This window comes from Sturnira hondurensis, unplaced genomic scaffold, assembly GCF_014824575.4.
Source record: "Sturnira hondurensis isolate 20B ecotype Veracruz unplaced genomic scaffold, ASM1482457v3 Scaffold0019216, whole genome shotgun sequence".
NCBI lineage: Eukaryota > Metazoa > Chordata > Mammalia > Chiroptera > Phyllostomidae > Sturnira > Sturnira hondurensis.
Genome location: NW_028091847.1, coordinates 130,134 through 144,760, shown reverse-complemented (window position 1 = coordinate 144,760; position 14,627 = coordinate 130,134). Strand labels below are relative to the sequence as shown.

Here is a 14,627-nt window from a genome sequence, read left to right as displayed (position 1 = left end):
CTGCTCTGGAGCAGTCTGTTCTAGAGCAGAGCTAGACCAGCGGGGAAAAGAGCCTGCACTCAGCACAGAAGGGAGGCACCAGGACGGTAAGGGGTCTGGGAGCCAACCACACCAACAGTGGAAACATGGGAGTCGTTTGGCCTAGAAGTGAGAGCGTAGAGGCAAACAAAGGGCATCTTTTAAATACCTAAAGGGCTGTCTTGGGAATGAAGAATAGGTGAAGAGCAGAGCTAAAAGAGAGGTTGAAACTCACAGGGAGATTTTGACTCGATCAAAGAAACATTTTCTGACGTTCAGAGCTCTCCAACAAGTCAAGATTAGGGCCTGGGAATGCACAGACCAAATCTAGTTGCAGACACATTTTGCAGGCTCACAGTGCTTTTTAAAGAATTATGTTTAAATGCCCTTGTGTGGAGCATGTGTCTCAAGTTTCCACAGCCTGTCCACCCCTGAGCTGTTAGTCCCATGTCATTCCCTTGCTTTGCCCTTGAAGTACAGGGTTGACAGATTTAGCAAATAAAAATACAGGATGAAATTAAATTTGTATTTCAGACAAAGGACAAGTAATGTTTTAGTGTAATAAGTATGTTCCATCCAAAACTTGGGATATACTTAACACCGTGTTTATATTTGTATCTGACTTGGGTTTACTGATACTGTCCTGTATTCAATCTGGCAACCCCACTCTGGACGCTTTACTTTTTCTTTTTCAATTTTATTTTCCTTGAATAAAGGAATAAAGGACACCCGGTCACACTTAAATCCTGTTCCTTCGTCTCAGCCCCCTACCCTCTCCCCTTTGGCAGTAATCAGCTGTTCTGTGTCTATGGGTTTTATTTATTTGTTTTTTTTTTAAATTTTAGATTTCACTGCTGCAGAGGCTTTAATAGGCGCCCCTGGTGTTACATTTTGAGGAAGTGGGCTCTATATTTGGAAATATTCAAAGACTTGTCTCAGAGGAATGTTCAGGATGGAAAGAGGACTAAAATGGTCTAAGTATGCCACTGCCCTATTTTTTGGAAACACCCCCTCCCAATTTAGAGCAGCAACATTACAAAGCAGGTAATACTTCCAAATAACAACCCAGGTGCTTTTCTAGGGGTGCTTGACAGGTGGGACACCAGCTTCCGGCTCTAACAGCAGAATGTTCCACCAGAACTGAGACTGACCGACAGACAAGGATGTAAGTGTTTTCGACCTCTAAAATCAATTACTGTCAAGGGGGAGTTGATTGATGTGTTCACGGCTAGGGAGAATGGCAGCAATCTCTTTCTGGATCTGGGCATGAATCGAGAGACAGAAAACATTCCAAAATAATAATTGTTTTATCTGTCCAAAGTCATCTTCTACTTCTCTGAGACTGTGGTTAGTCATCCTGACATTTGCTTTCCTGTCCTGCTCTCAGAACTGCTTTTCTGGCTGCTCTGCACAGACTGTGACCAGCTCACCGAGGACTGGCAGGTGGCAGCAGTTGGTCTGAGAGGAGACTGGCAGTAACTCGCTGTTACCATGCAGCCTCAGTTTCCCCTGCAGAAAAGAAGAGCCAGGAACTCTGAGGTCATTCCCAGAAACTGTGCCTCTAGAGATAAGTGTTAGTAGTCTCTGGACATCAGCTAGTCTTTCAGCAACCTCCTGGGCTCCAGGGAATTAGGATGTTTATGTTCGACGGGACCTGAGTGAGCATTTGGTTCAACTCCCTCCTCTGGGAGATAAGGAAAATTAACTTCATGGTAGGGTGACAAGGTCCAGAGCTCTTTGCAGCTCAGCAAATGGACCCCCAATCCTCCTCCTCAGTTTATCATGTCTTCCTCCCTCACTTCACTCAAATTTCTAAAAGCCCTTCACTCAGAACAGAATCAACAATAACAGGAACAAACAACAGAACACTGGAGAAGTGAATGAGTAACAGCGTCCAGGGAGAGAGCACTGCAGACTGGGCTGCAGACTCAAGTGTGCACAAGGGGCGAGTCCCCCGCCGTCCCCTCTGTCCTTTCCGGGAAGAACTCCGAGGAGACAGGTGTGTCCAGAACAGCCTCCCTTCCCCAGGATATTCAGTAAATAACCCTAGGGATGCCCTCTTTCCTTCAAGATTAAATCAATAAAATTTCAAAGTAAGTAAACTCCATTTCAACTATTAAAATAGGGACAAATTGTTTAACAGATCCTCTCTGAACTTAAGGGTGGAGTGATACCTGACACAGAAATCTCTGGATCTTAAGGACTTCAAGGGACTTACGGCACGATTATTTTCAATAGCCCTGCTTTCACTGGCTACCTTCATATTCTGCCTCAGGTTTGTGCTCTTACAGTATGCACACAGATCCCCAGTCAATATGTACTGAATGAATAACGGGGCTTTGGAAACAGAAATACCCTGGGCCCTTCATTCACCAGCTGGTGAACTTGGGCAAGTTTTTTATTTCTCTACGCTTCGGTTTCCTTATTTGTAAAATGCAGATAAATCAGCTTTCTCCTAGGATGTTGTGAAAAAAAATGGGATAATGAAAGCAATCAACAAATGGCAGCTATTATTATTATTGTACCTGTGAATTAATGCAGACTTAAGCAATAAGAAGCAATACAGGGCAGTATGATTTTCTAAGTTTTTAATGTGGCCCCGTTTCGTCTGGCAGAGACACGGGCTGGCACCCTGAAGGCTGGGTCCTCACACTGTGGAGGGCACTGTGTCACTGATCTCTAAGTGTTTAAGGAGAAGCACCATAGTCAACAGTGGAATGCATGCCGATTGTTTTATTTATCATGCTCGCTTGGGTGACAAGGCCAGCCAGCATTCGGCCCCCAGGAAGAAGCTCGTGGCCCCGTCCACGTCATTACTCCACAACACGGCGGAAAGACTGGACAGCCGGGGAAGCCGCACCCCAGTCGAGGGGCTTCCGGTACTCCTTCTTGTCCAGGAGGTACTGCCTGCCACGGTAGTTGGGTAGCTCGTAGAAGATCCAGGCACCCTCCAGCACCTTGCAGGAGTGGACCTCTCGCATGTGAAATTGCTCCATGATGGAAGGACAATCTTCAGTGGTTTCATACATCTGACCATTAAAATCCCCTTTCTCAAAGATCTGAATCTTATACTGGCCTCCGCTAGACTGAGGAAACAGGAGGGAATGAACAACAACCATTATGGAAATCACCAGCCGGTCACTCAGAGAGCAGTCAGGTTCAGAACCCACCATCTTGAAATCTAGATGATCGGAACTCCCATCCCCACTGTGTGCTGACTAGAACAGAGCTGGCTGTCAATAAGAAAAACTTAATTCCTTAAAATCCTCAAGAGGTAATAATTAGTGTATTCGGTCTTGTAATGAGCTGACCAAAGATTTTATTTAAGCATTCACAGCCAGAAAGAGACAGCTCCCCACTAAGAAGTAGGAAAACCTCAAAAAACTCTTTCACAGAAAAGGTCGGGGAGGGGAGAGCGAGAGCACACCCCACTCACCAGATGAACTGCTCTGCAGGAGCCCAGGCGATCGTTGAGGCCCATCCAATGCTGGTATTCAGGGTACTCGCCCCGGGGCAAGATGTACATGTACCCAGCAAAGTTGGGCCTTTCATACACAGCCCAGGTGCCCCCTTCCACTCTAATGGAGTTGCAGCGATTCAGGTACAGGTGGAAATCTGCACAGTCGCAATCACAGTCATAGTGGCGGCCGTGAAAATTTTTGTCTTCATAGAAAGTAATCTGAAGTACAGGGCAAGCAAAGAGAACTGAGGAGTTGGGTGGCATTAATCATACATAAAATAAAAATTAAGAACATATTCCCCACTTTAGAAAATCCTGCATCCTCTATTTGCTCTCCTTCACCTTACATCATTTGCCTTGTGGCAGACAACTTTGGTTGTCAACAATAGCAAGGAGCACTTTCTGAAGGCTTAAAGTGAAACAAAACAGAAAGTGCTTTAATACAAGTCAGTAATTTCAGACTCAAGCTCATTGCTTCCTCCCACATTATATAATAAACTATCTGCTAATATGTCTGTCTCTCCCACCAGACTCCTAATATACTGCATCCAAGGGCAAAGAACCAAACCTATTTAAGCCAAGGACTCCTGTGCCTAGCCCTGATAGACCCTTAATAAATGTTTGGTGAAGACACATGAGTGCAAATGCAGACATTCATTCTAGGAGACATGGAAGATATGTAGGAAAAAAACAACACAGACCTTAGTTTTAGAGAGCTTATTTTAGATGGATACAGAGTATACACACATGAAATTATACCATATTTAGTTCTGTATTATGACTTTATTGCCAATTGTTGCAAAGTAACAAAATGACAAGGCAAGATGTTCTTTCTTTCAAACTCTTACCAAGTTTCTAACAGAATACTGGGCTACACCTCTGAGATCTGTGATGGCCCTGGAAATACGTAGCCCTGAGAAAGCAGAAATAATGAACCTGGGCTTTAGAGCTGCATCTCCATAATCAGCTCTCTACCTCAGTCAAACCATTTCTCTGGGCTCCAATTTCCCATTTGCCAAATGAAAGGAATAGACTACACTGGAAGCCCTGTCTGTAAAGTAAAACTCAAAGCTTTTCTGGTTGAAACGGGAGACAGAATTCCCATAAATTCCTAGGGCTTTGTGAAACAATGTCTGACAACCACTGGATCAAATGGACTAGAGTTTGTCCCTTCTGTAATTGCCCAATCCAAGAGAAATGTACAACTGAAATCACAGGTGTCATTGATTGGAGAAGTTAATTCCCTGGCATTACACCGCCACCTTGTGGCTCATTTGCTTCATCGGTTTAAAAGGAGAAAGCGTCAGGAGGAAAGGAGCCAAGCAGTATGGAGAGGATCTTTGAGGTGAGGCTTGAAGGATAGATAGGGGGTTTTCCAGAGGAAGAGGAAAAAAGAAATGAAAGGTCATTATAGGGATCAGTACTTCATTAAACCTGGTACATATTAAGTATTTGAGAAGTATTAGGAAATCAAGCCAGAAAAGACACAGGGGCCACGCTAGAATCCCTTGGTGACTATGTGGGAGATGCACCTGGAAACAGATGGTTGCTGTGGGCAAGGTGAGTGGTGAGGGCCAAAGGAAGGTCAACTGCAATGTGAGGGATAATGAGGAAACAGTCAAAAGAAATTTAGAATTTGGTGACTAATTAGATGTAGAGAATAAAGGAGAGGAAGAAACGAGAAAGGACTTGCAAATGGGCATAAAACCGCATTCCCTTCCACCCCACATGGTTCTTTCTATAACATTTCCCACTAATTACTTCCTTCTATCTTAATCTCCTCTCTTTACCTTTCCCATTTTGTTCAATTCTTCTGTTTCCTGTTCCGTAAAAAGCTTCCTTACTCCTTCCCACCCGGAAATCATCTACTTCATCTTCTTCCTACCCCTCTCAAATTTCTTCGTCCCTTCTCATTTTACTGCAGCACAGATTTAGGTACACAGAGCCTCATTTTACAGATAAACAAAATTCCAGCAGCACTAGTTACTGGCTCTTCGATCCTGGACATTCTCTGAAGCTCAGTCTCTTCATTTGTAAAACTGGATAACAATACCTACTGCACAGGGCTGTTCTGAGGGCCCAGTGGAATAATGTCAATAAAGCACTTAGTTTAAAAATTGGCTCAACGTTGCCAATAAACTTTTGCTACAGTTGTTACAGAAAAAGAAGTTAAATAACTTGCCTAAGGTCACTAGCTAGTTACCAGTTAGTTGCAGGAGAGGAGACTGGAGTGCAAATTCCTGGTTAGTAATCTGTTTTTTTCATTTTATTTTACTTTATCTTCCCCTTTGCTATCTTCCTACCCGCACAGCTACCTCTGTTCGAAATACAGCATCTACTCTCCTAAAAAATGGAGCAAACTGGTCCCGAGGCTTCCCCTAAAACCTGTGGAAAGATCATTTGGAAAATTAAGGTAACTTTTCTATGGATAGACCCAAAGTCTTTAACTCAATTTACCTTTGGTTTTTGGCCAACTAATCACCCACACACAAAAAAGAGACTTTGCAAGGGGTATGCTACGGGAAACTAAATTAGTATTGTCTATTTTCCTTCACGGAGTCTCACATTTACTGCCCCCTGTACAGTTGTCTGACATTATATCTGCAAAGTGAAAATATACATGATGTTCTACACAGTCACCTTGCTGTCCACCCTCCCAGCAGAGCAGCCAATCTTCCCAAGATCGAAACAAAGCACCAGTGTTGTCCTTGGAACCACTACTGAGCTCCAGGACCAAGATCTCCTCTTGGTGGGAGGACTCCCAATCTCAGGACCCAGAGAATGTTGAAACTTCTCATTTGTAGAGGACCATGAAATCTACTCTATGGTCAGCTGAGAGGATGTTTTGGCTCTTAGGCAAAATAAATAAATAACTAAAATTCTGCAGAGGCGGCTAAGAAATGTGTGGATTTACCTAGGAATTGTTTCGAAATTCCTCGTGTTCAAGTTTATTTTTTTTGTAAATAGCCTACTAAACCAATAAAGCTGAAAGAAAATTGTCTCAAGTATTCCAAACGTAATAAAAACAAACATAATATTCTTTCTTGCCAAGCCCGTGACTCCCCTGATTAAACTGCTAGCATGAGTGGGAAAGGGAGAAGTAATAAGAACAAGAGATACTATCTTCTTTTGTCTGGGAAACAAGAGTTATTTACCTTAAGGTTTTAAAAAAGCCCAGCTACAAGAAATAAAAGCGAGCAACACCATCACTACTTTGGAAAGCTCTGAAAGCAAGGACGTTTTCATCTACCACGGTTCTGAAACAGCCTTCCTTCAAGGCATCTGGATGCCCCTAAGGAATTCAAAGTCTTTCTAGTGGGATGTGCAATGACATACATATTTTCAGGAATCTGAGAGGACTAAAGACAGTCTCATTTTTCTCTCCAAACTTTATGAATGACAAGTATGACTGTTAGTTCTATTTTCTAAATGGAAAGAAAAAATCAGGCACTAGCCAATTCTTGAACACATGTACAGGTGTTCCCTACACCAATGATGCCGTGGGAAGTACTTGGCACTGCCTACGAAGCTCTCTTGACATTGATTGTCTGTTGAAATCTAAACACCTGGAAACAATCAGATAAATCTAGATTCCAGGGCTTTCTATAAGACACCTGGTTTGGACTTTGAAGAATGTCAGTGTCTCAAGAAACAACAGAAAAGGTAAAGGGACTATTCTATATAAAGGAGGCTAAAGAAACACAACCACCAAATGCAATGCACAATCAATCCATTCCATCCTACATCAGGGGAAAAGCCAGCCATGAGCAAATTTTGTGGAGCAAATTTTGTGGCGCAAAGGGGAAAATGTGAATATAGTCTGAATACAGGTATCATACTTATGATAAATTTGGGGGACAAGATAATGATATTATGTTTATACAGGGGAATGCCCTGGTAAACATTTAAAGTGACGTTTTTAAGATCATTATTTTCAAATAGTGGTTTAGTAAAAAGAGTCAGAGACAGCTAGGGCAACATGTTAACAGTTAGAGAATATACTGGTAAGTGAAGGATATACAAGTATTCATTCACTATTTCTCTCTCTCTCTCTCTCTTTTATGGTTCGATGGGTTTAGCCCTGGCTGGTGTGGCTGGGTTGGCTGAGTGACACCCGCACACAGAAAGGTTGCGGCTGAGCTGCTCCTCAGGGCGCATACCCGGATTGCGGGTTTAGTCCCTTGTCGGGCGCCTACACGAGACAACCCATCAATGTTTCTCTCCCCCCCTGCCCCTCCTTTCTTAAAAAAATCAATAAATGTACTGTCAGGAGAGAATTTTTAAAAAGACTTAATACATCTGAAACTCTTTGAAGTAAAAAAATCAGGGGGGAAATCAGCACCAATGGCTTTGCCTTCGACTAACTGGTCAGTGAAAGCGCTGAACAGAGAAAGGGGGTGCACTCCCTCCCTCCCAAAGCCCTGCTTGAGGGATCAATATTCAGTGCAACAGTTATGAATCAAATACTCTAGGCAATTTTCCTAACTTAATAAGCACTTTATTTGGGGCAAAGAGTAAAAGTAACTGCTTGAATGAAAAGGATATGTAGGACTTAATTCATTTCATTGGTCCATCCACCTTGTCCTTTTAAAATATAAATGGTTGAGGCTAAATTTCATACAACAAAATTTTCATTGAATACTGAAAGCTTTCTACTTCACATAATCTTCTGGTCTGCATGTCCTATTCCTGTGGAAGTTCATAGAACATGCCTTTGCTGGAAGACAGAAATCATGATATTTACTTATTACAGTATTGTACAGACTTGTACAGTATTGAACATAAACATAACCCCTTAACAAACTGTTAGGTAATTCTGTCAGGGCAGAAAATTGAGTAGCATTTCTTAACCTCCTCTCCCAATGTCAACCTTCTCACCACTGTCACACTCACCTCCACGCAAAGGAGCAAAGACTTTTCTACATGCTTCTTTCAGTGTATCATTAGGTGAAAAGAAAGTGGGTAGGCTAAAACTCAGCAAGACCATGCACTTACCTTGGTTCCAGTTTTAGACATTTTTGGTGCATAGATGGGTTTCCCCAGTGCTGAAGTCCAGGAACAGCTACAGGGTTGGAGGCACAGAGACATTTATACTGGGCTGGTTTCAAACCAAACATTTGCTTAGTCATGAGAATAGGATCCAAAAATTGAGTCAGTCTTTTAGAAGCTACTGATGGTTTCTAGAAAAACAATTGGGATTATGAAATAAAGGAAAGCTTTCAGTACCCACTTTAATGCTTACCAAGCCTTGCTGCACTATTTGCTGAGTCCAGACACCAAAACTCAGCCAGAGTTTTCAAAATAAAAAATGAGAACGGTCCTCTTACCTGGGTGATTTGATTTTCTAGAAATCAGCAGGAGATGAGTCAAAAGCATACCCTCTATTTCTGAACAGAAGTGACATGTTGCAAAGTAACGTCACATATAAATAAAGGCAATGCATGCTCTTTGGTTTGGATAAAAAGTCACTGGAAAGGACATCTTTGAAACAAATAGCAAAAATTTTAATATAGACTGTGTATTAGACAACACTATTGTACCAATGTCAAACTTCCCAAATTTAATCACTGTACTATGACTAGCGAGGTAAGAGGATGTCTGTGTTTTTATCAAATACATGCTAATGTATTTAGGAGTAAAGGTCCAAGATGTCTGCCACCTATTCTCAAATCATTGAGCGGAATTAAAGTAATAACACTATATAGAGTGGTAAAGTGAATGTTGCAAAATGTTAACATCTGGTGAATCTAGACAAAAGTTATGTAGGAATTCAGATTCTTGCACCGGTTCTTTAATTTAGAATTTTACACACACACACACACAGTTCTAATCCATAAGAAATGGTGCTACACATGTAGCCTGAGAGACAGAAAACTAGAGGGACTCCTGAATTTGCAGAGGTTTAGCTAAGACCCACTTGCTTCTTCCTAGGTGGATTTCTCTGCGGTGACCTCTTACTGGGACCTGTTTGGAGACCATGTTGGCACGTTTGTAATACACCTCTCACTTTAGGGATGAGATGACTCGTTTATACATCCTCAAACACACACACACACACACACACACACACACTCAACTGCTTTCCATTTTACTTTTCCTGGGCAAGTATATTTTTCTCAAAAGTCCCACTTCATCATCTTTCCACTATCCAAATATCCTACAAATATTTTTATAAATGAGATGCCCCCAAGATACATTATGGTCAATTCAGAAAATGGCAACTGTGTCTTGATATGAAGGTTACTGGGAAACAAAGTGTTAAGTTATGTGCTTCTGAATTTTGTGAAGTTTAAAGAAAGTATTTAATATCATTATTTTAAGTAACCAATAGCAATTTACAAAACATACTTTTATCACTCCTGTGTTTATTTGATAACACTGCTTCCTTGAATTTCATCTTAAAAACTCTGAAAACCTCAGAATTAACACATTCCAAGGTTTAATTTTCACTTTAGAAGTAAAGTTCAAGCTCTTTTTTGAAATGAGCACATGAAACATTTATCAGTAATCAGATTCATTTTACTAATTTGATAATAATTTTTTAAAGATTTTATTTATTTATCTTTAGAGGGGAAGGGAAGGAGAGGGAGAGAAATATCAATGTATGGTTTGCCTCTCATGCAACCAGTTTTTTACAGAGACCTTCCCATACATGAATGTTATGTGTTAGTTAAATCTAAGAAGTGAAACTGCTAAGTCATAGAATATGTGTATTTTAATTTTGACTTTGTCAAACTATCCTTCCCTGCTGGGAACTGATCTGCAACCCAGGCATGTGCCCCGACTGGGAATCGAACCGCGATCCTCTGGTTCGCAGGCTTGAGCTCAATCCACTGAGCTACACCAGCCAGGGCCTGATAATTATTTTATGTTATCTTGAAGAACGCAGCTTTCCCAATCAAATGTAACCTGTATTTTGATATATCACAGAATAACACTGGAAACCTTTTTCTAAAATTATAAGTGAAGCTTTATCTTTTTATCAAAAGGAGAAAATTACTTTTTATAGCATGTTTATTGAAAATCTGAAGCACAAAGTGAAAATAAAGACTTTACAATTTCATTAAGTTTTATACTTTAAGGACTAAAATATCTTTGCATAAAACTATCTTTGCTACATTTATATACCAACAATCATACTTTCTTTCCAATTATTTTTGAAAAGAGTAAAAATTTCCTTTTACATAGTTACAAAGAACTATAAAACTCTCAACCCCAGAAAGGATAAAACCCTTTTATCATACAAATTAAAATGTGAAGTTAACTTATTATAAATCTACATTCAACCACTTTAATATGAACATATATACAATGGGGCTGGCCTCATCAACTTTTCCATTTTGGCATCACAAAGATGAATCATCCCATGTTCTATAAACAGTACATATATATGATGGTCAGAAGTTCACCTAAAATTCAACTGAAATGGTAATAAATAAGTATGCAATGGAAATCAAGGAAAGGCCTTAAACAGGAAGAAAAAGCCCTGACGTCTTTCAAGCAGCAAGAGCACTTTCCCAATTTAGTTTCAAGATGTACATCATCTTCCTTTCATCCTCATTCTTCCAGGGCCCTGAAGATAAAAGAGAAAATTTAAATTAACTTCATTTTCTATTGTCTTCATACATACAATTAGGAAAAAACCTTTGCAATTATAAAATCACATAAATTATCGAGGCCAGATAAAAATTAGAAATAATAAAATATACAAAGTTTAAAGTTAATTATATTCATTTTTTCTGAGGAACACATTAGTTCATAATAAAGAAATTCATACATAAACCTTAAACACTGGCAGGTTATGAGGATTAGTTGAACTAAAATTTTCCCTGTTATAATTCCATTTCCTTATAATCTTTAGATTTCTTATTCTTGACTTAGCATTTACTGACTAAATGTTATAAAATTCCTTCTTAATAAAAAGTAATGCTTTAAAAATGTAAACAACATATAAAGTAATCAATAAGTTCATGAGTTTGGAAAACAGTTGAGCAGTTAGTCAAATGTTAAAACACATGACCTTCTACTCCTAGGTATGCACACAAGAACAATAAAAATGTCTACACAAAAGCATTATACACAAAAGCTAAAAAGTGGAAACAACTCAAATGTCCATCAACTGACAAACAGATAAAGTGTGGTATATATATCCATACAATGGAATATTATCTACTCATAAAAAGGAATGACATACTGACACATGCTACATAGATACACCTTGAAAACACTATGCTGAAAGAAACCAGACAGAGATCACATGTTTTATGATTCCATTTTATATGAAATGTCCAGAGCTGACAAATCTAGAGACAAAACGTAAGTGGCTGCCAGGGACTGGGGGAAGACGAGACATCTGTAGTTGGAGGAGCAGGGAGTGACTGTCTGTGGATGGGGTTTATTTTTAGAAGTGATAAAAATATTCTGGATTTGTTAATGGTGATGGCTGTACAAACTTTTGAATATAATAAAAGCTGCTGAATTCTTCACTTTAGAAAGGTGATTTTTATGGTAAGTCAACTATATCTTAATAAAAATAAAAAATAATTTTCCCACTTTAGACATGAGTCTCATTTCTCAAAGACAAATACTGTTTGTGATTTTTTTATATCTTTTCAGAAATTTTAAGGCATATAATTAGCATAGAAATATGTGTGATGATCCCTCTCTTTTTTCAAATACACAAGGGAACGTTTTCTACAGATATTTGCCCCAAACCTCCCACCCCTGGCTCAGTGATCATTTAGTATCAGCACAGTCAGATACATCTCATTCTTTTTGAAGATGAATTCCATGATATCAATACATCAGTTCATGAGGCACCAGCCTGCAACTGAGAAGCATGTGGATTGTTTCCAGTCTACAGCTATTTCAAACAATGCTGCCATGAACGAGTTTTTTACAGAGACCTTCCCATACATGAATGTTATGTGTCAGTTAAATCTAAGAAGTGAAACTGCTAAGTCATAGAATATGTGTATTTTAATTTTGACTTTGTCAAACTATCCTCTAAAAAGTTTGCAAATTTACACTTTCCCCAGTAGTAAGTGCAAGTCTTGCCAGTCTTGTGACATGTATACCATCACTTTTTGATCCTTGCCAATCTGGTACGTAAAAAATAGTTCTCTACATTTCTTTAATTAGAAGTGAAAGTGAGAGTCTTTGTGTTGGTATTTTTCTATCTATTTAGGTCCTTTGTTTTTCTATTGTTGGTCTTTAAAAATATTTTACATGGCAAAGTAAATTTCTATAAAATACTACATATTTAGATTAAATAACTTCCTTTTTAAGTTTCGTCTCTATTCACGTTCTCCTCCACTGAGTCTGTGATCTCCTAGAGTTCACTATTCAAATCTTCATTTCGATTAATTCTGGTAACTTATTATTGCTCATGAGTAACTAACAAAAACCAGCTAACTCAATAACTGATTTGTGTGTCGGGTGATGGGAAAGGAGGAGGATGTGTTAAAAAGGAGGAATAAAACTTAAAGCTCTTTATGAGGAAAGTAGTCTCTTTGGACAGTACAAGTTGAGCCATTATATCTGCCCATAGTTTGATAGGGTCCACCTAAATATATTGGTTGGTCTTCTCACTAAAAGCTGTGGCAAACACCGGTACGTACAGGTCTATATATGCTGGTGGGAGTGCTGGAAAAAATCTGGCAACATTTGGTAACATAATATTCTGTGAAGGTTTTTTGTATGTTTACAATATTTCTCCAAAGTAAAGTAGTCTGCATTATAAATGCCTACCAGTGCTCTGATGTAAGAGTCTCATCCTGCTGCTTGTTTGGAAACTGCTACAGGGGGCACAAGGCTGTCCAGCTGTTGGAGATGTCCTGTATTAATCAACCACTCATAGAACTTATTCTCCACAAGGATCTGGAACTGCTTCCTTTGATCCCTAAAATTGTAGTGTAGAACAACAAGAATGTAAAAATACTAATTTGTGTTAATTTTACTCTAAGTGATTATAAAACATTTTAATGCAATAAATGTTAAATTGTTTCTAGTTACCCATTTGTTCTCTCCAAATCACTGTTCCGTTCAGTTATGTACATTGAACAACCACCTCCAAAAATAAAATTGGTCAGATACAATGCCTTCTTTGTAAAGACTTATCAATAATTATATAGTTTGTTCTACTGTGGTTACTTATTCAACAGATATTTGCTGAAGACCAAGTGATGCTGGGTGGAATTCTGACTTATGGGGATAAATGTGCAAAGAAAGGAGAGGAGACAAGGCTTCTGTCCAGGCAGGTCTGCCCTCTACGACTCCAGAGGGCACCATTCACATTATTACTCTATGTTCCACGTGGATTGTGTATTACAGTAGGGAAGATAGGTAATAAATAAAATAAATATATGATATGAACTTAAGTAGTTTTAAGTGCCTTCCAGAACAATACAGCAGAGTAAGTGAATGGAGACGATTAAAATGCTATTTTAAGGAAAAAATGAACAGGGAGACCCTGAGATAAAACTTAAGCAGAAGTCTGAATGGACTGATGGATTAAGCAAACTAAATATCTGGAGAAGGGCATTCCAGGCAGAGGAAATAACAAGTGCAAAGGCTTTAAAATGAGAGCATATTTAACATGTTCAAGATAAGAAAGAGGAGACTAGCTCCTGATAGCCAGGAGCTAGCTTAGTACTATCAGCCAGCGCTTACTGTAGCTAGGATGTGGCCTGGCTGCGTCTGTTGAACATAAACAATTCCACAGAAGGCCACCAACATTTGACAAGGCCACTCTGGGATGACAACAGATCCAGGCAAGAACAAGACCACTCCATAACCCTATCTCAGTCCAGACAAAAATCATTTTGTGGTCCACAGCACACAAGTAACCAAATATCACCCTTCCCTGCCTACTGAATAACTGCTATTTCTTTACAATTATAGTTTTAGCTCCAGTTTATTCCTTTGCCTTTAATAGAAAAATTACTAAGATACCAAATTACTGAATTACTCTTGCTTTCAGATAGCATCCAACCCAAACAAAAGCTTGCTTCCTAGAACCCTCCCCGAAATCACTTAACACAAGCCAAAACCCAATTATAAGTTCTTTCTAACACCCTTTTCCTGAAATGAAACACAATTCTCTCCCTACTTGCAATGAGTAATAAAACCCAGCTTTATTCTATATTTA

The 14,627-nt window shown here is 39.3% G+C and overlaps 2 protein-coding genes across 7 annotated transcripts in view; both read right to left on the bottom strand.

Moving 5' to 3' along the window:
* Nucleotides 1-2,731: 2,731 nt before the first annotated feature.
* CRYGS (crystallin gamma S) lies at nucleotides 2,732-8,581 on the bottom strand. 2 transcript variants are annotated; one of them, XM_037027674.1, is made up of 3 exons: nucleotides 8,474-8,581; nucleotides 3,455-3,697; nucleotides 2,732-3,104 (listed from the first exon to the last, which is right to left on the bottom strand). In XM_037027674.1, the coding sequence occupies exons 1-3, from the start codon at nucleotides 8,564-8,566 to the stop codon at nucleotides 2,832-2,834; spliced, it is 609 nt and encodes a 202-aa protein (XP_036883569.1). In that variant the 5' UTR covers nucleotides 8,567-8,581; the 3' UTR covers nucleotides 2,732-2,831. The 2 variants fall into 2 exon arrangements, with proteins under 2 accessions (XP_036883569.1, XP_036883570.1); XM_037027675.1 differs by lacking the exon at nucleotides 8,474-8,581 and adding an exon at nucleotides 8,135-8,173.
* A 58-nt stretch (nucleotides 8,582-8,639) lies between these two features.
* Nucleotides 8,640-14,627, bottom strand: part of TBCCD1 (TBCC domain containing 1) — a 34,118-nt gene continuing 28,130 nt past the window's right edge. For 3 of the 5 annotated variants that reach the window (XM_037027671.1, XM_037027669.1, XM_037027670.1), the window contains exons 7-8: nucleotides 13,229-13,379; nucleotides 10,475-11,051 (exon numbers count right to left, since the gene is read on the bottom strand). In XM_037027671.1, coding sequence (XP_036883566.1) covers nucleotides 13,250-13,379 — 130 coding nt within the window. In that variant the 3' untranslated portion in view covers nucleotides 10,475-11,051; nucleotides 13,229-13,249. Of the gene's footprint in view, nucleotides 8,659-10,474; nucleotides 11,052-13,228; nucleotides 13,380-14,627 lie in introns of those variants that run through there. The other 2 variants (XR_005063852.1, XM_037027672.1) reach the window with 2 other exon arrangements.